Source organism: Arachis duranensis, chromosome 4 (assembly GCF_000817695.3).
Source record: "Arachis duranensis cultivar V14167 chromosome 4, aradu.V14167.gnm2.J7QH, whole genome shotgun sequence".
NCBI classification, from domain to species: domain Eukaryota; kingdom Viridiplantae; phylum Streptophyta; class Magnoliopsida; order Fabales; family Fabaceae; genus Arachis; species Arachis duranensis.
Genome location: NC_029775.3, coordinates 102,933,484 through 102,958,362, shown reverse-complemented (window position 1 = coordinate 102,958,362; position 24,879 = coordinate 102,933,484). Strand labels below are relative to the sequence as shown.

Here is a 24,879-nt window from a genome sequence, read left to right as displayed (position 1 = left end):
TGTACAAACGTGCCACAGGGTAGGCATGTTAGGTTTGGTCTAATTTCGGTGGATGTACCTATTTAAGAGGATGATCGGTTCACTCAAGTGCACCGTGAAGAACAGAGCTCGGATTGAGGGCAGCATATGCGAAGCACTCCTAACTAAGAAACATCCGCGTTTGCTCATTTTATTTTCAGCTTCATGTAGGACTGGATTTATTTATTTATTTTTGCGGATATGCAGATACTTATATAAAATCCGCAATCCAATCCTATTAGTGCACGGATCGGATCTATATCAGTAATTTTTGGATCGGATTCGAATAAACATCGTGGATATGTTGATTGGATCCGGTCTACGAACACCCTTAGCCTCATGTTGAATCACGTAGAATAAGGGTTACAAAGAACGATGAGAGGGGAGAATCCTCGTCAAATGGAATAACATACCCAATCTTTTTTTCGAAAGGAGCTGCAATGGGTGCGGGCAGTGACCACTGGTTAGAGCAGAAGAAAATCGATGTCACACATCTGCATGTGTTTCTTAACGGTGATCAAATTTTACCCTACCTCATGTGAGTTTTTTAAGTCTTCATAAATACTACAATCAGTAACTAAGTTCTTAACCTAATTAATACTTCTTTATCCTATGATTAATCATATAGGTTATTCCAAGAGACAAATCCTGATACCTTATTGAATAATTTTTCAGGTTAGTTCAGAGAATACATCAGCGTGCAGCTAGCTGCTCAATAGATACGGAACTAGTTGCACTTAGTTAGGGCCTAATGAATAAGGACATTAGTTACCCGATATACAATGTTAATAGATATTGGTTCTATACCTTACAGTGATCGATTGGAAAGAAAACAGATAACTTCAGAGTATCAGTTCGTGGGGATTCAGGAAGGGGTCATTCTGATTGGTTTGGCGTGTTGCACAACATAATTAAATTAGAGTATTTCTGTCGTACTATGTACAAGGTGTGCGTTTTTAAATGTGAATGGTATGATCCAAGTTTGCGACAAGAAACATGAAAGTACAAGGACTACGATATCACTAAAATTAATGTAACTAGGAAATATAGGCACTACAATCCTTTTATTATAGATAAAAATACACAACAAGTATACTATTTGCCTGATCTGGGTTCATACAAGTCGAGTTGGATGGTTGTGGTTAAAACTAAGGCAAGAGGCAGCATCGAGTTTGATGATAGGACAGAAGTTCAAGAATCTTACCATATTGATGAGCTAACTCCATTGAAAATGGTGGTTGGTACCGGTGAGCCGATCACCCTTAGGTCCACTATTATGGATAATGACATCATTGACCTTGGAATAGATGCCGACGCACTTCCACCAAAGGACGACGATCTTCAAGAAGAAAACGGGGTCAATGGCGACGAAGATGAGGAAGACGAGTTCAATGATAACTAGGAAACTACCTGGAAGAAGAGGATAGTGAACCAAAGGAAGAAGATGATGAATATGAATAGGTTTAATATAAACATAGTTCTGTCATGTGTATTTCTTTAAGAAACTATGCAAAAAAATGTAATATAGTTAGCATTGTTTCTGATATTTCAATTCCAAGTCAATCTGTATTTTTAATTTATATTTATGATATTTCACATCAGGTTTAAAGCACTATTTCAATTACTAATTATTAAAGGTACATTATAGATGGAGGGGAAATGATCATCAAAAAAATAAAAAAGACTACTGTCGAAACATTCCGACGAAAATTCCCCAACCTTTTTTACAAAAAAAATTAAAAATATTTTCGTCGGCACTATCGTCAGATTAATCCCCCGGTAAAGTTGGCGGATAAATGTACGACATGGCACTAACGTTACCGTCCGAAAATTTCCATCGATAATGTTCCACAAATTTTGTTTCGTACTAACTATATTCCGTCGTTAATTCCGACGAAAATTATCGTCGGATGCAAGAAATGCGCTGATATTATATTACCCGCGAGATTTATACTATCTGATTCATCCCGACGGTAACTTCATTACTGTCAGATTTTTCTCATTTTTTTGACAAAAAATTCGATGGTACTTAGCATTTTTCTTGTAATGTATGCAACTATGAATTTTCGTTAAATATCTAATTGCTTGCAAAATATTAGAAAATCATCATCAACATATACTCCTCCATTATCTGTTCTTAAACACTTGATCTTCTTTTCATATTCAAGTTCTAACATTTCCTTGAACTCCTTGAACATAATAAAAACGACTGACTTCTTCTTGATCGAGTACACGCATAGCCTCCTAAAGTAATCATCAATAAATGATACAATAGATTTTGCTCCTCCTAGGGATATTTCTGGTGACTTAAAATGAATCAATTTCAATATGTGCTTGCTCCGAGAAGTTGATCTACCAAAGGTCAATCTATGTTGCTTTCTTGTAACCCAGTGCTTACAAAACAGTAAGTTTACTGATTTGAGCTTGGAAATCAGATTACATTCTACAAGAATCTTCAAGTCTTGTTCTGACATGTGGCCTAGTTTGTGATGTCATGTCATCGCCATTTCTTCTTAGCTTACTGAAACAACTGATGCATTTACCTCTTGCAAAATATCTCCCAATCTTCCATAAGTATGTATAGATTTGCTACAATCTTTTCTGCTTTAATTACCACAAGAGCACCTTTAAAAACTTTCAAGATCCCACATTGAATATGATTTTTGCAAACAAGTTCATCCAATTATCCAATCTACAATAATTTTTTCTTTAAGTCTTTTACGTGTCTTACCCCTTGAAGTTAACAAATAGAACTATCAAACTTTTTATTTTGACAGTACCCAACAATTTTTAAGGCATGATCATTTTCCATAAATACAGATCCTTCTAAGACATGCTCATATGTATAAAACCAATCACGATAAGGAGTCATGTGCTAAGTTGCTCTTGAATCAATAATCCAGACATCTGTTAGCTATTTGCTGCCTTTAGAACCAATTGTTGCTTTGTCATACATGATTTTTCCATCATCAGAAGTACTCGCAACACATCATTGAGGACTTGATCATTTTGGAACCTTCTATATACTCTTATTCCAATAATCTTTCTGGAAGTGTCCTCTCTTGCCACAATTATAGCATTTGAACTACTTCTTTCCTTGTGACTTTGGTCTGATTTGGCTCTCACTAAAATCACGCTCCATTGATCTTCCTTTTATCATCAACAAAGTATGTGCTTTCTTTGAGCTCTCTAATCTGTCTTCCTCATTCTTGCGTCTAGATTTTTCTTCAAAAACTGTAGAAGCCATGTCATCAAAGGAAAGATAATCAGTCAAAGTATTATTAGTTAAGTTAATGATGAGTTGATATTATGAATCTAGTACAGCTTGAAGTAGGAGTTCTGCACGTTCATTTTTTGCTATGTAGTATTCTAACAATGAGAGTTAAAAAAATAGCATATTTAGATTGTTGATATGATCTGTTGCTGATGTGGATTCACTCATTCAAAGAGTATAAAATCTTCTCTTCAAGAATATCTTGTTGTAAAGTGATTTGACTTTATATAATTTGATGAAAGAGATGCGTGAGCATCTTTCTCATCTTTTCATAGTGAATTTGCATTTAAATTGTTAAGTTTAATCAAGAATTAATTGTCTTTTAGCCACTATGGATGCTACTTTGAGTCTTGTGCAATTTTGTTTATTTTAGGTAGCATTCAGCTGGATTTGATAGAGTTTCTGCAGCACAAGAATTAAAGGAGATGACAGTGAGGAGCAACGCGTGCGCGTGATTTGGAGCTTTCCATGGTGACGCGTGCGCGTACCTGACGCGTACGCGTGAAAAGCGAATTTGTGCAACGACGCGTGCGCGTACCTGACGCGTATGTGTGACACGCAGAATAGAACATCGACGCGTATGCATGACATGCGCGACGTGCAGAGAAAGCAGAAAATGCTGGGGGCGATTTCTGGGCCCCATTTTGGCACTCAAGTAAGACGCAGCTCTCTGCCAAGTTAGGAACGGATCCAGTGAAGCCAAGTGGTCTCCACGTTACAAGGCGTGGATTATTTAATTGATTCTGATTCAAATTTGAATTTAAAAAAGAGGAAAAGATATTATCTTAATTTTATTATATTTTAAATTAATTAGGATTAGTTATAAAAAGAAAAAAACTTTTCTTCTATTAGGGGGATTGAGGAGAATTCCATTAGGGAATACTATTTCAATTTACATTCTGTACTTTACAATTTACAATCCTAGTTTTCTTCTCTGAATCATGAGCAACTAAACATCCACTGTTAAGGTTAGGAGCTCTGTCTATTGTATGGATTAATACTATTATTTTTCTATTTTAATTCATGTTTTGAATTATATTTCAAGAATTATTTTTGTTCTTTATTTTATGAATTTGGGTGGAACGGAAGTATGACCCATATTCTAATTGAGTTCTTGTATAACCTGGAAATGCTCTTTACTTGAACAACAGCTTAAAAACATATTCTCCTAAATTTCTAATTTTCTGGACTTAAGGGGATACGTGACATATAATCCTCTTATATTTGGGTAATTAGGATTTTTGTGGCATATAAACTGGAATTTGATCTTCACCCTCTAATTGGAATTAATTGACCAAGGAATTGGCAGTTGATGAATTTTAGAGGAGACTAGAAAGGTCTAAGGAGTTAGGGTCTAGTCATATATAGTTTGCCATGAATTAAATCTCACATGATTAAAATAGTTAATAAGAAAAGTTAATCTGGAAAATAGATATCTCTAAAACCTTAACTATTTTCTCCATATTTTATTCCCAACTTATTCACCTGCTGTTTTCAAACTCTTAATTTACTGTTTAATGCTCTTTGAACATCCAACACACTTTTCTGTTTGCCTAACTAAGTGGTTTAACCAACCATTGTTGCTTAGTCTGTCAATCCTCGTGGGATCGACCCTCACTTACCTGAGGTATTACTTGGTACGACCCGGTGCACTTTCCGGTTAGTTTGTGGTTGTTAACACCGCACCAAGTTTTTTGGCGCCGTTGCCGGGGATTGACTGTGATTAACAACTATCAGTTGTTTGATTGCTTAGATTAGGCATTTTAGTTTTAATTTTATTTAAATTTTATTTAAAAAAATTTCGAAAAAAATTTTAATAAATAAATAGCACTAATATTTTTCTTAATTTCTGAAATTAAGTTTGGTGTTTCCTAGTTAGTTTTATTTTATTTTTTTTTATTTTAATTCTTAGAATTCTATTCTTTCTTCTTTGCTTTCCTGTTTACCACATGGTGCGTTTAATCCTCTTTGGTGTTTTGTGCTAAGGAAAAATAATGGAGAGTGATCACATGGATTACTACTCACCCACGTAGTGATTCATATTATGGTGGATGGAGAAACTATCCAAATTTTGGTTGGCAAAGTCAAAACCAAAGAAACTTCAATGCTCCATGTTCCAACTATCAAGAGCCACCACCTCCATATTCATATCAAGAACCACCATCTCCATATTCATACCAAGAACCACCACCTCTCTATCCATATCAAGAACCATCATCTTTCTACCCATACCAAGAGCCACCATCTCCCTATTCATCTCAAATACCATCAGATCTTGAGCTCCTCATGAAAGAATTCCTACATGATATAAAGACGAGTGTCAAAAATGTAGAGAAACATGTGTAGTCATTAATCAAGAACGAGGAAGAGCAACAAGCAAATTTCTTCCCAAAAGATACAATGCAAGATCCTAGGAAAGAAAGTGAGAAAATCAATCAAAGGAGTTTATACTCCAGTGAATTAGAGAATTTTCCACCCTCACATATGGAAGAAGAGAAAGATGCACAACCTCCCATGCCCTTGGTAAGCAATAAAGAAGAGATTGAATTAGAAGAAAGCTACCAAGAGAAAGAGGTTGAAATTGAGGAAGCTTGCAAAGAGGTGGAAGAATTCAAAGAAGAACACAAGAAAGTGGAGCTTGCAAGACCTCTCCCAAAGCCATTACCATCCAATACAACATTCAAGTGGGTAAAATTCCTATCCTTAACCCTTACTTTCCAACTTGAATATGGGCTACTAGAGACGGATGGTCAACTTAGAGCTCTTTATGGCACTAAGAGTAAGAGGAAGATGGTTAGTGGTAAGAGTTGTCAAGCAAGGTTCAATATGGTTGCATGCTCTAAATTGAAGTGCAAGGATTGGTGTAGAGCTCAATTAAATGGGTCTAGAAGGTTGTTTGGATGTCTTTGTGAGAATTCAGATTGCTTGCCACCCGGTGGGAACAATGGTGATCCACAAGAAGACGGATGTAAAAGCAAGATTTGGGACCCTGGAATTCATTCCCACAATCAACACTGTTGAGGCCTTGTCACTTGCTTCAACTTGCTCGAAGGCGTTATGCGCCTAGTTTGGAATCCCAGTGGCCATTGGAATTACAAATATTAGTGGAGATTCCTGAATTAGTACAAGTACAAGCCACCATGACAAGGAGCTCACCACATGTCCAACTTAAGGACTTTAACTAAAAGTGTTGGTGGGAGACAACCCACCGTGGTATGATCGTTCCTTTTCATTCTTAGTTATTTTTTGTAGTAGTAGTTTTTTTACTTATTTGATTTTTGTTAAGTTCTATCTGATCATGCAGCTAAATGAGAAAAAGAACTGAACACTTTGAAAAATATTTCAAAAAAAAAATGAGCACAAGGTGCGCAAGCGTCGTTGACGCGTACGCGTCATATGTGTGTGCGTGAAAAATAAAAGTGAACATAGAGTTGTGCGAGAGTGGCGAAGAATGTGTGCCTTGCGCACAAATTGGCTCATGCGTACACGTCCATTATGCGTGCGCGTCATTTAGGATTTTGGCACTCCACGCGTATGCGTAAAGCACGTGCACGCGTGGATGAGAAAAATCGGCGTAAAAGGTGTTTGGCCAGAAAGTTATGCTGGTGTGGGACTGGAACTATGCTGGGCGCACAAGTCCCACCACGCGGACGCGTTCCTAATGCGTACGCGTCGCATGCGACGCCCAATTAAACCACCTCAGCGGCTGATTTCAAATCATCCCCCTCCTAAATCCTAACTCTCTCTTGTTCTTTTATCTTTTTATCCTTCTTTCATCATATTGATTGCTTTTGTATCCCTCTCTATTTGTAGTTCTTCTTTACTTGAGGACAAGCAAACCTTAAGTTTGGTGTTGATGCTTCACTTATGGCTTTTCTGTCTAGCACCAAAGGGAGATGAATGTGCTTCATGAAGGAATGAGATGACCACCAGCATAACTGAGGTGGTTGAGTTCCTTTCATTCTATTTCTCTTCCGTTCTTATTATGTTGTCTTTTGTTTTCTTTTGCTTTGATTGCTTGCATGATCTTTAGTACTTTTAGTTAAAAAAATTTGTCTCATGTATTGTTCACTAAAGCTTGAATTCAAAAGAAAAAGAAGTAATGTATTGCATGAGAAATTGAGTTTATATTTAAGAGTAGTCTTATTTACTTAAATGTGGTAGTATTATTTGTGATTTTGAATGCATGACATGAACAGTGCATATTTGAATAAAAGCAAGGTCCAAGGCTCTGAGCATCAATGACTAGGGAGGTCAGACATGATTAAAAGTTCAAAGAGTTGTTTCCCTAGTTATATGCTTGTGGTGTGATTGTGTCAAGTAATCCTTGAGACAGAACACTTAGAGTCGAGACCAAGTGCGTTTAACAGAGTATGCCAAAGGCTTTGAGCACCACTGTCTGGGAGTAACTAAAAGAAGAATCAGAACTTAAAGGAAGTTCCCTAGTTAAGTGCTTGTGGTGTTTCTATGTCAAGTAACCCTTGAGACAAAACATTTAAAGTCACGGCTAGGCTCAAGGTGTAAAGCACCAAAGAAAAATAAATTAAAGTAAATTTTGCTGTGTTCAAGGATTAAACTGGAGTATAAAGATCAGAGAATTCATAATATGATCCGGATTCTAATTCCGAATGACACTAACATTCTTTTGATTCAAAGGATAGTGAGATGCCAAACCTATTCAGGATTACAATGAATAAACCCCATATTAAGAATAGACTTGAGCTTAATTGAACTCTCACTCTCATGCAAATTCACATCATAAGCTTATATTAGTTTTGGTTGCTTGAGGACAAGCAACAATTCAAGTTTGGTGTTGTGATGTGTGATCATATTTCTCATCTTTTCCTAGTAAATTTGCATTTAAATTGTTAAGTTTAATTAAGAATTAATTGTCTTTTAGCCACCTTGGATGCTACTTTGAGTCTTTTGCAATTCTATTTATTTTAGGTAGCATTCAGCTGGATTTGATGGAGTTTCTGCAGCACAAGAATTAAAGGAGATGACAGCGAGAAGTGACGCGTGCGCGTGATTTGGAGCTTTCCATGGCGACGCGTGCGCGTACCTGACGCGTACGCGTTAATAGCGAATTTGTGCAGCAACGCGTGCGCGTACCTGACGTGTACACGTGACACACAGAATAGACCATCGACACGTACGCGTGACTAACGTGTACGCGTGACATGCGCGACGTGCAGAGAAAGCAGAAAATGCTGGGGGCGATTTCTGGGCCCCATTTTGGCACTCAAGTAAGGCGCAGCTCTCTGCCAAGTTAGGCACGGATCTAGTGAAGCCAAGTGGTTCCCACGTTACAAGGCGTGGATTATTTAATTGATTCTGATTCAAATTTGAATTTAAAAAAGAGAAAAAGATATTATCTTAATTTTATTAGATTTTAAATTAATTAGGATTAGTTATAAAAAGAAAAAACTTTTCTTCTATTAGGGGGATTGAGGGGAATTCCATTAGGGAATTCTATTCCAATTTACATTCCATACTTTACAATTTACAATCCTAGTTTTCTTCTCTGAATCATGAGCAACTAAACCTCCACTGTTAAGGTTAGGAGTTATGTCTATTGTATGGATTGATACTATTATTTTTCTATTTTAATTCATGTTTTGAATTATATTTCAAGAATTATTTTCGTTCTTTATTTTATGAATTTGGGTGGAACGGAAGTATGACCCATATTCTAATTGAGTTCTTGTATAACTTGGAAATGCTCTTTACTTGAACAACAGCTTGAAAACATATTCTCCTAAATTTCTAATTATCTGGACTTAAGGGGATACGTGACATATAATCCTCTTATATTTGGGTAATTAGGATTTTTGTGGCATATAAACTGGAATTTGATCTTCACCCTCTAATTGGAATTAATTGACCAAGGAATTGGCGGTTGATGAATTTTAGAAGAGACTATAAAGGTTTAAGGAATTAGGGTCTAGTCATATATAGTTTGCCATGAATTAAATCTCACATGATTAAAATAGTTAATAAGAAAAGTTAATCCGAAAAATAGATATCTCTGAAACCTTAACTGTTTTCTCCATATTTTATTCTCAACTTATTCACCTGCTGTCTTCAAACTCTTAATTTACTGTTTAATACTCTTTGAACATCCAGCACACTTTTCTGTTTGCCTAACTAAGTGGTTTAACCAACCATTGTTGCTTAGTTCATCAATCCTCGTGGGATTGACCCTCACTCACCTGAGGTATTATTTGTACGACCCTATGCACTTTCCAGTTAGTTTGTGGTTGTTAACACCGCACCAGAGAGCATCTCAAATTTTTTTGCTATCTTTTTCTCTACTACACTTGATAAGACATAGTCAACTAGTGGCAAGTGTAAGTTTGCAACAACATTGTTGTGCATCTCCTTTTATTTTTCATCTGTAAATCCAGTAGGTCTACCTTTAATTCCTGGCACACAATTGTCTTTTCTCATAATTGTTTTTATCTTCAATTTCTATACGAAAAAAATTACTTCTACTGAATTTTGAATCTCATATTTTGCTACTATTTTTTATACCTGGTAACTCGCAGTGAAAGAAAAAAATTATTAATCAGCAATCTTTGTTCTGATACCACTGTTAGATACTAGACAAATAGCGTAGTAAAATATAGAGATGAAAAATAAAAAAATTTGAATAAAATAACTTTTTTTTAGAATTACAACTTTTCTCTATCACAAGGAGATTATAATAACACTCTTCTTAACAAAAGAAAAATACACCTTTTTCTAAATATAGGATAAAATCTCTCAAAAAATTCTCTATATAGTTGAATAAAACGAATTAAAAAGGCTCAATTTATAGGTGCACTTCTTTAACATAAACTATTCATTAATTAGTAGATAATTTTTCTCTCTCCCCACCATTAAAATTCAATAGTTAGAAGCCAAGGGTGTTTATCACCTTTTATTTAGCATATTACCAAAATAGATTTACTAGTTTTATATCCACTGCAAACTAACTATGATGAAATTTCTACTATAATCAACTTAATTACGATCACCAATCTAAGAGTTCAAACCAACTCTTTCACATTAAGCTCTACTTAGCTTAGAACACATCTAAGCGCTCATCCAACTTAGAAAAAGAGAAATTGCATAAACTCTACCCGAACTCACACCTCTAAAACACTACTAAACTCAAACCAAAGTTAGTAACCTCTAAGTATTAACCCAACTTAAAAAAAAGAATTAATTAATCCTAATTCAAACAATTGAAAACTTCATTACAAAAATAATGAATAATATATTTTATTTTAAATTATCTTTCTTGCTTTTTATCATTCTTAGCTTTTTCTACTATTCCTCCTTCAAGAATAAATTAGCCTTTTTTTAATTACAGAAAAATAGAATAGAAAAAGATAAAAATAAGAATATTCAAGTAAAATTTTGGAAAGAAAAAGATGAAATATGAATGTTTTGTGTTTGCTTCTTTTTTCTTTATTTTTGGAGGATTGTCAACTATATAATGGTGGTCAATCTTTAAGAATAAATGTGTTACATCAAAGAGATCTATAATGGTATGATTTTATCAGATCTAGGATTGGGTAAAGGTATCAAAAATAGACCCGGTCATTATTTCGGACTGGATCTGAGTTAAGGGGATTCCGACTTCACCCGACCCATATGCACCTTAAAGAAACTAAAAAAGATATATATGTTTTAAATTAATTTTAATATTATATTATATAATTATAAGCTTATTGTTTTATTTTTAATCACACTTGTTGAATTAGAAAATAGATCAAAGAAGTATCAAATTAGAATTTATGGACAAATTCAAGTTCAAATATAGATATCAACTTTTCGGTAACAAGTTTCTTCTTTATAAATAAGTGCACCATAAATAAGTTTCTTTATAAATTATTGTTAAAGCTTTAAAGACTCGATTTTCACCCGATTTGAACCCAGTATAGTTGTAGCCCGAAAATATTTTTAGGTTTCATCGGATTTAGGACCGGATTAGGGTCTAAAAAATAGACTCGGTGTATATTTAGGGATAAATTTATATCAGAATAAACGTAATTTCACCTTACCCATAAACACTCCTACTTGATAATAATATGCAGTATTTTTTCTTTTGTTAGGCTTGATATGATGTTGGAAGATATTCTTTGATTGTAGTTGATATACCTAAGATATTGCTGTTGAATAATTGGCCTTTAAATACTTTTTAATATTGATGTCATTAATCTGTAACACTTAGAATAGAAAGAAAGAATAACATTTGTTTTATGAAATGTTAGTCATCGTCAAATTAGTTTTCCTTTGAGCTCAACAAAGAGCACTTTGTGAAGCATGAACTGAAAAAATAAAGTGATTGCTTTAAAGAAGACAATGATTTCTTTAGAGATAAAAAAAAATCTAAATGTGTTGTGTAATGTGTAGATTTTATTCTTGCATGCGTTGCGATTTTTGTGTGTAATGATTCAAGAAACTTTGTTACGAAGAATTATATCATTTAGCTATTTATATAATTTCGTATCTTTTAAATTTTAAAAATCCTTGTATAACATGGAATAAAAGATTAAAAAATATCTAATCAAACTTTTTAAAAAAATATTCGTTTTGGTTTCTTAAACAACCAAACAAAAGAAATTAAGGATTAAATGGGTTATAAGTTTATAACCCTATTCATAGTCACCTAACACAACAAAGTTTGTAAATATTAGGTATATGATACTAAGCACAAGTTTGTTGTTATAAAAAACTAGAAGGTATATAAATAAATTTACCAAAAAATTAACTTAAAAGACTCACTGAAACTGCCCATAACTGTTACAACCATATATTTGTTTCCAAAATAAGAGAATGATACTCTTCATCATTAATCAATCATGCATCACTTCTTTGTGCCAAGGTCTCTTTAGTTACTTTTTTACTAGGTTTTGTATTGATTTATATTGATACTATTAGAGGTAAGGACGATAATACTAATCTTTTTTACAGATATCCAATTCAATTCAAATCATTCGAATAGGAATGACAACTCGACCGTAGGATGTGGATTTAGACCTAATTTTATTCGATCTATTTATATCTTTAATATATTATAGTATGTAGTTAAATATTATGCATATACAATAAAGTTGATGAAGATCGAATCCACATCCTCTTTCTTTTGTAATTTTGACATTAATTTTATTATGATTTTGTTGCTTTTAATTTTAATGTGGATTTAGTTTTGTTTTTTTATTAATATGTTTATAAACTATGAAATGATTAAATAATATGTTTGATTGAAAAATTTATTTCTTACAAGTCAAGTTGAATGTAAAATTTTATAATGCGAATAGAGTTAAAATTAAAAGATTTTCAACTCACTTACCAGTAGAATTAAGGTGGAGTCTAAATCTTACATTTTCTTACCCATAACCAACTCTAATTGGAGGCACTTGAGACTAAGTATGGGAGTGGAACTGGGAAAGGATGTTGGCTTTGAGATGACATGATATAATTGACTGGAAATTGGGTTGGGAGCCATAAATGGAGTTTAGGCTAGAGTTGTTGTTGGCCTTAGTGTTGCAGCTTTTGGAGTTAAAATGGGTCTAATGCTACTGGCCCTGCTAGTGCTATTGTAGTATTGTTAATTAGAGTTAAAGATGAACTTGATAGCAGGAGAGGCCTAGGCCTAATATAAATGGCATATTTGTATGTCTTTTGATTTTTACACACTAATTTATATTACATTCATTTATTTTATTTACAGTGTATTATTATATAAAAGATTACGATTAAAATAATATCAGTTTAATTATTATTTTTTAATTAATCTAATTTTTAAAAATTAAATTTTTTTTTGTAAATTATCTCTCTAATACAATTTAATTTTATACAATAATGTCAATTTTAATTTTTTAATTTAAAAATAATGATTTGACTAGTATATTATTTTTTTTAAAGCTAACTATTTGAATTAATATTAAAAAATACAACTAAAATCAAAGTGTCCATCCATTTATACATATACAACTAAAATCAAAACAAAATTGCAAAATCAAGTGTTAGATTGCACAAATACAACTAAAATAAGAATCACCACATGTGTATGAGTTAAGAAAATAACTAATATTGAGATTTTTACATTTAGCACGATTATGACTATTTTGATCACATCTTATTAATCAAATATCAATAAGATGAAGTTATATCAATAAGAATTTTGAGTATGATAGGCAATTAAAAAAAAATATTTTTACAAGAAAGAAATAAATAAGAAAATAACTTGAAGATATATTTATTTTTCTATAAAAAAATTGAGAAAAGGACAAATCGATACCAGATTTTTCGATCTGCGGATATTTAAGTTTCTGAGGAGTTGAAAATACATTTTGACCTTTTTAAAATCTGGATATATCGATTCCTAAGTGTAATTTGTCCAATTTTAAAAACTTTTTTACGTGTGTATCTGTATCAACCAGGTCAGTACAACGAGAGTCACGTTACACACCCAAGTGAATATGAGGGATTAATATTTTTAAATGTATTTTTAAATTCTCGAAAACTTAAATGTTTGCGGATCAAAAGATCAAGAACTTGTTTATTTCTCAAAAAAATTTGATCATTCTTTTTAAATATTATAAAGATTAATTATTCTTATAATTTTAATATTAAAAATCTTTTTTAATAATTAAAATTTTCAAACTGTTGTTGTAACAATTTTCCGAGTTTATTGTTATATATTCTTTAGGATGTAATGCTTAACCGTACAAATGTATGCTCCTAAACTAAAGCTTAAAATTCGTCAAATGAAATAAAAGAGCAAAGCTGAAAGAAAAGGATACAACTTTTTATAAGGAATGTATTCTTTTGCTTTATTTTTATTTAATTTTTTGGCGTTAATTCCAAATTTACAAAATCGTAATTAGGGTTTTTGATGGAGCCCAATTTTCAATTTCTCACCAACCCAGTCCCATTTCCCGTCCAAATTCTTGCTCCATTCATTCACCATGTGTCACTGCCACCTTCCCAACTAACCTAATTTTTCCACCATCTCCATTTCCTTTCACTCTCACTCCATTTTTTTTTCTTTTCTTTTCTCTCACTGAGGGATTGCCACATTTACAATATACAATACAAAATTTAATAATTTGATTCTCTTTCTTCGTTAATCCTTCACTCTCTCCATGTTCTCACATTAATTACTCACCTTAGGCTTACACTACTCCCTGTCACTTTGGTTTCTCCAGAAAATATCATAAAGTTGAAGGAGGAAAAGAGAAGGGTTTTTCTATTTCAAGGTTTCAGTATTCCTTCTTGGACTCACTAGTCACAATAACAAGGGTTTTTCTGCACTCACTCTAGAGTTCAGATCCAGGTAAAATCTCCACGAATCATCCTTTTCATTTACGAAAATTTTGATCTTTATGTTAGAATTTTGATTTCTGGAATGTCTTGTGCATGATCATGGGTGAATGAATGAATGATTTCTTGCTCTGATGATGATCATATATGAGGGGATTATTTGATATTTGTTCCACTTTTCTGTTGCCAAAAAGTGTTTTTTATTTTATATTAATTTTTTTATGTTAATATTAGTGTCTCAGATCAAATGGCAGCCATGGCGCAGCTTCGTTTTTCACCTCTCTCTGGTCACTACCATGCCTCTGTTTTCCCAACATCATCATCTCAGCCCCAGAATCAATCTTTGTATCCCATTAAACTACTACCACCAAGATTGAAACTTTCCTCTGCTGGAGGTGATGGGGGAAACGGGATTGGACATGGTGGAAGTGGCGGCGGCAGTGGTAGTGGTGGTGGAAGTTGGGGTCATGAAGGAGATCATAGTGATTCATCATCTTTTGGACCTCTTGGTCTTTTCCTTAATGGATGGAGATCAAGGGTAGCTGCTGATCCCCAATTTCCATTCAAGGTTCTGATGGAGGAGTTGGTTGGTGTTAGTGCTTGTGTTCTTGGTGACATGGCTTCAAGGCCTAATTTCGGGTTGAATGAGCTTGACTTTGTTTTCTCAACCCTTGTTGTTGGTTCAATCCTCAATTTCACACTCATGTACCTATTGGCACCAACCATGTCAACTTCCTCATCACAATTACCATCAATTCTTGCGTCTTGCCCCAAGAGTCACATGTTTGAACCTGGCGCATACGGTCTGTTCGAACGGCTTGGAACCTTGGTGTACAAAGGAACCATCTTCGCTGCCGTTGGATTCGCAGCTGGACTAGCTGGAACTGCTCTCTCAAACGGGTTGATTGCGATGAGGAAGAAGATGGACCCTGATTTTGAGACCCCAAATAAGCCTCCCCCTACGATGTTGAATGCTCTAACATGGGCAGCACACATGGGATTCAGCAGCAACTTTAGGTACCAAACATTGAATGGAATTGAGTTCTTGTTGGAGAGAGGGCTCAACCCATTTTTGTTCAAGTCCTCAGTGTTGGTTCTGAGGATGGTCAACAATGTCCTTGGAGGAATGTCCTTTGTGGTATTGGCAAGGTTAACAGGAGCACAAAGTGTTGGTGGTGGTGAACACCAGAAGGAACAAGCTACTGTGGAGATTGGATTTGCTTCTGAGAAGGAGAAGTTGGTGGAAAGGGGAGAGGAATTTCAGAGCAGTAACCAATCAGCATCATCAAAGTGATTTTGAAAAATCACTCTTATGTCATTGCTTGTTTTCCTAATAGTTTATCTATCTTTTTTAAACCTTTTGTGAAGGGTTGTTGGGAGAGGCTTTTCTTCTAAGTTTTCTCTAGGTCCTTTTGATTTTCTTCTTTTCTTATTGTTATTGTCATCCTAATGTCATAACTTTTGAGAAACTATTGAGGCAGCACCAAAAATAAGTGAGTAAATGAAAAAGGGTAGATTTGAGATATTGGTGGTGGTGATCCAAATTTTGTGGCACTTTGATTGTTGTATATTTTTGGTGAAAAACTGATGGAAAAGGAACAACATAGGATTTGGTCACGGCGGCTTGTGATACCTGAAACAACAATGACATGCCAAAACATTATGGTCATCAGGTCATGCAGCTGGTTCTGATTTTGTTTCTGTTCATTTTGTAGGCTTTTCTTGTCGTTTGCTAGATCAATTATTGTATTAAAATAACCTGAGAAATCTTGTTTCAGCAGAAATTTGCACCAAATCTGTTGGAGAATAATTCTCTTAAGTAGGACAAGTATATAGGCCTTGATGAATATTAGAGTCGGCAAAATGGGTTAAACTTATAGTTTTACTTAATAATAATAATTTATCAAGTCATTTTGACATATTTTCAAGTTTAACTCCTGTCGGAATTGGACAAATGAAGGCAAGTTGATTGTCTTTCATCTCTGTTGTAAGAGAGGGAAATCATCGGGGTTTTATTTTTGTTATTATTATTTTTTTAAAACAAAGATAATTGGCAATAAAAGATTGTCTTATTTCAACTGTATTTTAAAATTTCGACAAAATTGATATTATTTTCAGGTTATTTTCTATTGACACCCTTATTTTATTTTCTATATTTTGGCATAATGTCTTCTCTTTTGAATAGAAATTAATCACTACAACGCAGAAATTAAATGTCTAGGAAGATTACTATATCGCCAAATTAATTCTAATCACAATTATTCCTATGAGGACATGTGAGTAGTTTTGTCTCATTCCCCATAGTAGGTACTAGGTAGGTATGCTTGGAATGCATTGTCATAGTTGTACATGGAGAAAATGACAGCTCAGCAGAGAAACCCAAAACAAGCCGCCCCCAACCCCCAAACAGAAAAAAGGCCAAAACCAAAAAGCTCTACATATCTCAATGGTTTATTATTATTATTATTCAGTATAAAAAAATTAATTATTTGTATAAAATACATATAAAAATATAAAATATATATTAAAATATGTTAAATAATATATATATATAATTATATGATAACTAATTTTTACTGTGTACATCATATTTTTTTTAGCATATTCAATTAACATTGTTCCCTTGAAGCCAACTCTGGATGAATTTTTCGGACTTAAAAGGGACATCTACCTATCTATTTTTGTGACATGGATGCCATTAATAAAGTATGACTTGCTTTATCAAATGAGCAACTCAACTTTTTAATATTGAAGAGATCACCTTCTCAAGACAAATTTAATTAATAAAATTTGAAAAGTTAAACTTGATACGTATATAAATAAGGGAAGCAAGACTTGAAACAGAATACACAACACAAGCATAAAAACACTTCTCTCCATGTATGTACTCTTATGAACATATGAATTAGGGAATATATATATATATGAATCACTTTAGTTATATTGAGATAATAATATTAGTAAATATTAATACTAGAATTTTTTATTTATACTTTTTTATTTTATATTTATTTTCTCTTATTTATTTATTTATTTTACAACACCTATAACTTGATTTGTCTTTAAGGCACCAATTCTATATCATCATTTTATCAACACAACCAACAAAAATATACTCTTTCATTACTGTGGTAGGAGTATTATCTTCAGAACAAATTTAAAAGGAAAATTCCAATTTTGCAGCAGCAATTACAGCAAGTACACATTCACATAGGTACTTGGGGAAATAATTGTGCATATATAACACCTTTGGTTGGTATACTACAAGAACAACAAAAGCCTTATTCTATTAAGTGAAGTCTGGCATTTGGTTGGTATACAATTTATTAATTTGTTTTATGTATTGTTAAACAGTAACAAACTACTTCATAGATCTTGTTGAACATGGTCAAGAAAACAAGAGAAGTCATATATGAACAAGATGCTATAGTATTAGAAAATGGGCCAACAGAACCATGAAATATCAGATCTATATGTCACAACACCTATTCAGAGAGGATTAAAAAAAGAAAAAAAAATCTTACCATTTCCACCTTTGGTAAAACTATATATACAAGTAAAACTCATGTATGACACATAAGGCACATGTTCTAAACAAAAACTTGGTTGAATTGTAAATCTGATTCTCTCTTTCCACATCCTTCATTGACAATCTCTCCAAATTTGTGAAGCTATGTCTTCAGAGATTGAACTAAAGAAATGCATATTACAGTTGCAGGAACATTAGAAATCAATCTTCCACGAAATGAAGCATAGTTGAGCTCTTATCTTACAGCTTCAGGTGCAGAATTGCAGTAAGGTGTATGCAAGCAAACCAACCTAGTGAAAGTTAGACAGAGTGTAGCAAACCCCATACCGAGAATGAGGCCACATGTGCTCTTCCTCTTATCCAAACTAAGTGCTCTTTTAACTATAGTTACAAAGCTAGGGAACAATCCACCACAAGCAAGAACCATTATGTGATCAAGGCCACTATAGTCAATACCGGTGAGGATAGCCCCTATTGCTGATATTGGACCCATAAATCCGATTATGGCAGCAGAGGCAAGGGAACCATGCCAGCTATCTGTGGCACCGAAGATGCAGCTAGCCACAGCTGCGCCTCGAGGGAGCCCATGTAGGGAGACCGGAAGGACCATGTGACGACCAAGTCCGTATGCTTTTGGTGCAGCCACTCCCAATGCTAGTCCTTCTGCTAATGCGTGAAAAGCGACTGTGCCGCATGATATGAATGATTGAAGGGTGTGAACACTAAGTGGAAAACCTGTAAGTGTAGGCAAGTCACCACCCGAGGTCTTTTTGGACGCCATCTTCAATACACTTGAAGAGGTAAAATGGACCAATGAAGCCCCCATTGCAAGGAGTAACATAATGGGAATAAGTCCTAATTTCGAAGACAAAATAAGCTGCATTGGTCGCCAGGCTCCAAGAACAAAGGCAATGCCACAACCCGTGCCCATAAGGAGAGCATGCTGGAGATGAAACGCAAGAGCAAATGCAACCAGGATAACTCCACCAAGAAATGGCCCCAGGCCAAAAAGTAGTGAGACAAAGAAGCCAGAAGCATCCTCAGAGCTGTAATAAAAGAAATCAAAATTCAGGGAAGGAAAACAAAAAAGTCTATATCAGAAGGAATACGAAAGAAATTCCAGTATTCTGCAGTATTTTTCTTTTTCAAATTTTAGCAAAGGATGGATAATCAATACTAATTGTCCAAGCCAGAATCCAAACAAAATAATACAGTTGATACACCAAAAGGAACCTGTCCCCTAACGGAAAAAGATGGGAAAAAATAAAAAATTCAGCAAACTCACTTGTAGTCATGAGTGAAATTCTGAAATAAGGTGCTGAGAGCTTCCATGAATGCTACAGAAAGGGTTGCCGCTGATGCAACCTGTGAAGCTGAGGCTTCCTGAAACCGAAAAGAGAAGAGAAATTAATATTGCATGTCTAAAAAGCATGTTGGACTTGAAGGACAGATCCCATTTGCCATCCCCAGCACATTTTATGCTTCCTATCGAGATATTTGGAGCCCTCATTTGTATAGAGATGTTATGCTAGTAGGCTGATTTGAACTTGACCTACATTATTTGTTAGTATAAAGAAAAGAATTATATTATAGTAACAAATCATCTCACATCAATAATTCAGGGCTTCTCTTGTCCCTTTTTCATCTTTCCCCCATAAATTTCTAGTCAGTGCAAGCTTGAACACTGCTAAAAATCTCATGAGCCAGACAAACCTTCACCTAATTGCTTAGGTTTTAGGAGACTTCGTTCATGACACCCGCATCCCGAAAAAAAGGATAAGGCAGATGAAAATATCTATTGTGTAAAATAATAAATTGCTAATAACCTTGAATGCATCAGGAAGAACTTCTGCAACAACCATCCAAATCATGCATCCAGCAGCAAATCCCGTACAAAAAGGAAGGAACTTGCTGAATGCATCAGCACAAATAAATGAAGGAACAGCTACAATTGGCTGCATCAACATATGAATAAGAAGTTAACCAACTAAACTAAAGTCAAAGACAAGGTTAAACGTCTGCTAGACACGAGAATTGCATACTTCTATATGCCTATTCTTTTTTTACTTCAACAGAGAGAGTGTACCAAGAACCACAATTAAAAGTAAAGTTATATTATATAATTCAGAAAAGCAGCTCTTCAACTGCTGACTTAACTCAATATTTTGTTTACTTCAAAAAGTAATATAAATCAAAAGTTATCTTTAAGAAGCACCTGAGGTAAGGAAGTGATTACACTCCACAACATAGCATTTTGTGGAGAGACACCCCTTGATGCCAGCACCATGCTCACCGCTAATCCCTCTGGGATGTTGTGTACAGCAATAGCCAAAGTTACCAACAGGCCTTGAGAAAAACCCTTTGAGCCAGCAAAAGAGACGCCAACCCCAGATCCCTCCCCAAAAGAATGGAGAGTCATTATTCCAATCACAAGAACAACTTTAGCTGCATCTGCACCTTTTAAATCCAGCATGCTTACATCCCCATATTGCTCAAGAAACTGAAACCCAAGAGATTATACAAGACACAAATAAGATCATTATAAAACCAAGATAAACCACTAAGGTAAATTCAAGAAAACTGTAACAAAAGAAAAGAGCATCTGAGAAGAACGGGAAATTGAAAGAAGCTGGCCATGATACTTTTTACTAATGATCAATTTATCAATCTATCATTTGAGCCTCAGCAATTCAGCATTGAGTATCAAGATAGGTATCAGTACACAGAGGCACATAGCTACACCAGGCATATATTTTTTTTATGCTAAAAGTAGAAAGATAGTGATAACAATCGGAATGGATCCTCTCAATTGGTATATGTCAAGTGTAGATTTCCTCCATTGATCATACCAGGGCCGACCTTGTCAATCAAAATTGAAATCTCACCCTTGACATGGTCAAGATTTTCCAACCGAGAGAATCTGCTCCGATGATATGATATGAACTGATTAACAAAAAAATTTATTATCACCTTCTTGCATAGCCAAATAAAGATTCCACCAGATAGAATCCCAGTGACAACCCAATTTCCCGCACCAAATTCCTGCCCTTCCTGTATGAGGTCAAAGCTTGCAGCCAACATGACACCTGCAGCCATTCCATTGCACAATCCAGCCCACTGCGGATCAAGCTCCACAAAGAAGAAGGGCACAGCACCTAAACCAGCGGCAGCTGCCATCGCCAATGTAAATAATGCGACTGTAGAAATAGAAACTCTATTATTTCCACCCTTCCTATTAGTCTTCATAGTATTACCATCCTCAAACTTAAAGGAACCCTCTACACCAGTTCCATCAAATACATTGGCTCCTACATCCTTATCCGGGGCAGATCTGACTATTTGTGAAACTCCTCCTTCAGATTCCGCGTTTGAAATGCCAAATAGAAGAACACTTGAGACTAAAAACAACAAGGTAACACATAACCTAAGCTTTAGATTTGGAGCCATGCGCAACATATAACCCCTCTACCCAAATAAAACTGTCACACTCTTTATGCCACTAGCCCCAAATCAAAATCCTCCAAAAGCTACAACTCCATAGCCAATGGAGGAAGCACAACACAAGCTTCTTCAACCAGCTTAATTGAGGAAGCAGTTGTTGATATCATCATCAAAGTCAATGCAATTCAAAAAGTCACCTGAAATGCATAATGCAGCTCAAAATTGATACAGGGTACTAGAAATTCAAGGCCATCCTACCTACACATACAAGAAACCGAATTATTAACACACATTCAAATTTATAATAGCATGGACAAGCAGTGTAATTTATTTCCCAAATAGAAGAACCAATAATATCATATCATATCATATCATATACAATTCATATCCAAAACCCAATTAAAACCCAAAATTTGACATAATCATTATCTCAACAACCCCCCCAGCCCCCCAAGACAATTCCAAAAAAAAAAATTCCTTCTAAAATGGATGTAAATTTGAAGCTTTATTTGCAGAAGGTGAAGAAAAGTGAGAATCACATACATGATTGGGGCATTGCTGGAAAGCGGCAGATAAAAGAAGATGAAATGGGATTAAAAAGAAGTGAGAGGGTAAAAATAAGAAGAGTGGAAAAAATGGAACCCTGATTGAGTAGAAGTAGGGAGAATTGGGGTTAAAAAGGAAGGAATTGAAAGAGAGAAGAGGGTGTTTTGTGAAGAATTGAAAGAATAAAAGGGAAAGGGAAATTAAATTTCAGTTTCAGGGGGTTCTCAAAACCAGCGACTTAACGCACGCGGAAAACCAATGCATTTCAATTTGCAAGCTTATACGCTGTCTTCTCTTGTTATTCTAACCATAAACTATAACATTATTATATATCAAACTTGGATTAGTCAATTGGATAATTTATTCATAAATAATGAAAATGAAAACAAAATTAAAACCAATAAAATTTATCCTTTTTTCATATTTTAGCCATAAACTTAATTTTTTTAATTTAATAATATATTTTAGTTTATACTTTTAAATATTTTTGATTAATTAATCAAAAATAATAAATTTGATTAACTTTTTAGTTTGAGAATTCTGATTTTAATTTTGTTAGGTAAACAACAAAAATTATAGATAATGTGAATAATAGATTATATTTCACGCCAACTAAATATGAATAAACTTAATTAATTTAAAATTTGAATTTTAAAATTAAAATTAATTTTTTTACCCTATTATTTATGTTGTTAAAAGAATGTTATTCTCCTCTAATTTCTCTTCCAATTTTACTTGATATATATAATAATTTATTAGTTAATAATAAATTTTTAATTAAAATTCCAATATGCAACATGTTGTGAATTCAATTAATGATAAAGTTTTAAGTTTTTAACAAAAGTATAAAACAACTAAGGGTATATTTAGATTAACATTTGCAAATGGACGTCGATATAAATGTATTTTTATAAAGTTAATTTTGATCAAAATTAGATTGATGCTAATATAATTTGTGTCTGAATATTTTTTATCAAATGTGCTTTCGAGAAAATAAATCATGTTTGGATTATATTAACTAAAATCACATTAAAATATAAAATTACTAAAAAGGACATCATTTATATCATTCTTTATATTATTTATGTAAAAGATAAAATATTATTAATTTTAATTTTTTTAAAATGTAAATATTATTATATAAATATAATAAGTTAATTAAAATATATTTAAATAATAAATATTATTATATGATTTAAAAAACAAAAAATTTAAATATATGTAACTATGAGAAATTATAAAATAAATATGATATTATATGTTGTGCAAATTGATATGTATGATAAGATAATTAAGAGATTAATTTTTTTGTGTAGTGTACCAGTTTAAATATGTATAGAGAATGATGAGTAAATTAAAATGCCTAGTAATTTTTATATCCCATATAGCCTTTTGCTTTTGAAATTTATTGTTACTCATTCTTATGATTTTGTATAAATTAAAAAATTTATAATCATAAAAAACATAAAAAAAATTCAAGAACATCAACAATATAATTTCTTTTAATTTTTTTTAAAAAAATAGTAGTTTATAAGTAACAAATACAAACTATTTAAGATAAAATATCTATTACTATTATAAAAAAAAATTGAGTTCATACCAATGAAAAAATCTATTCATATTGGCAGGTAATAAAAAAAATTATGAAGAAAAAAAAGTATTCACTCACAGATTGTTGTCATCGAATAAACTAGTTTTGTAATTTCAAAGTCATTCTTCTTTGTATCTAAAATTTTATGGAAGAATCATTTTTAAAGGGAAAAAATATATGAAAAAGGGTATGGTTAGTAAAAAATAAATTAGTCTATCATAATTTTCCAACGACATTGATAATTGAATGTTAAAACATATCCAACATTGCTTTTGAAGACCATACATTTGAAAAATACTAAACATTGATGAAAAAGAAGAAAAAAAAGCCAAACAAAAAAAAACAGTAATAAAATATATATTTGTTGGATGAAACATTAAATTAAAAACACATTAAACTCAAAATATTTTTGACAAAGTTGTTAAATAGTTAATTTTTATTTTAGTAGTTAAATATTTACTTGAAAAAAAAAGTGAAATGTATATAAATAAAAATATTATTATATATTAAAATTAATTACTATAAACTCAGTTGTCTATATATAGTATATACTATAAATTCAATTTTCAAATTAAACGTAATTCGATACAAAATAACACAGATTATAGGAAAAACAAGCTGAACAGCAAATTTAATGCCAGATTTATTTTTGTATTTTTATTATTTAGTAAGCATTTTGTAATTCATAAAAATTGGGGTGATATAATCTTTAGATAAAAGTCATTCTATTCAATTTTCAGACATTAAAATACATGTCAAACACATTTTTAACATATCATAAGATTTTCTCTCTCAAAAATCCGTACTTTTTAAAATTTAGAAAATAATATATTTGATATGTATCATGCATAATCCGTGCTATTTATAGCGGATTACGTTCAATTTAAAAATTGTTATATTCCGTAACGATTTATATAGATATAGAAAAATTATAAACATATCTATTATTTTAAAAAATTGTAATCTAATAAATTTAGAGTCCAATTAATTTATTTAAGTAATTTGTCATATTTTTAATATATATTTTATATATATTTTATATTGATAACTAATTTTAGTGGTCAATTTTATACAATATACAGTTATCATGATTGGTATATAGATATTTATATTTATTTATATAGATAGTTGCTAATTTAGATATCTAATGACGGTTGAATA

General features: G+C 32.9%; 2 protein-coding genes across 4 annotated transcripts; one reads left to right on the top strand and one right to left on the bottom strand.

Annotated features, from left to right (window-relative positions):
- Nucleotides 1–14,158: 14,158 nt before the first annotated feature.
- Nucleotides 14,159–16,134, top strand: LOC107485400 (protein RETICULATA-RELATED 2, chloroplastic). Of its 2 annotated transcripts, none has more exons than XM_016105931.3 (2): nucleotides 14,159–14,624; nucleotides 14,854–16,134. In XM_016105931.3, the coding sequence occupies exon 2, from the start codon at nucleotides 14,859–14,861 to the stop codon at nucleotides 15,903–15,905; it is 1,047 nt and encodes a 348-aa protein (XP_015961417.1). In that variant the 5' UTR covers nucleotides 14,159–14,624; nucleotides 14,854–14,858; the 3' UTR covers nucleotides 15,906–16,134. The 2 variants fall into 2 exon arrangements, with proteins under 2 accessions (XP_015961417.1, XP_015961416.1); XM_016105930.3 differs by having other exon boundaries at nucleotides 14,161–14,624; nucleotides 14,846–16,134.
- Nucleotides 16,135–18,038: 1,904 nt separating this feature from the next.
- LOC107485398 (putative zinc transporter At3g08650) lies at nucleotides 18,039–22,411 on the bottom strand. Of its 2 annotated transcripts, none has more exons than XM_016105928.3 (6): nucleotides 22,125–22,411; nucleotides 21,111–21,839; nucleotides 20,356–20,640; nucleotides 19,967–20,095; nucleotides 19,426–19,523; nucleotides 18,039–19,186 (listed from the first exon to the last, which is right to left on the bottom strand). In XM_016105928.3, exons 2-6 carry the CDS (start codon nucleotides 21,594–21,596, stop codon nucleotides 18,376–18,378), a joined length of 1,809 nt encoding a protein of 602 aa, XP_015961414.1. In that variant the 5' UTR covers nucleotides 21,597–21,839; nucleotides 22,125–22,411; the 3' UTR covers nucleotides 18,039–18,375. The 2 variants fall into 2 exon arrangements, with proteins under 2 accessions (XP_015961414.1, XP_015961415.1); XM_016105929.3 differs by having other exon boundaries at nucleotides 21,111–21,778.
- Nucleotides 22,412–24,879: the final 2,468 nt, after the last annotated feature.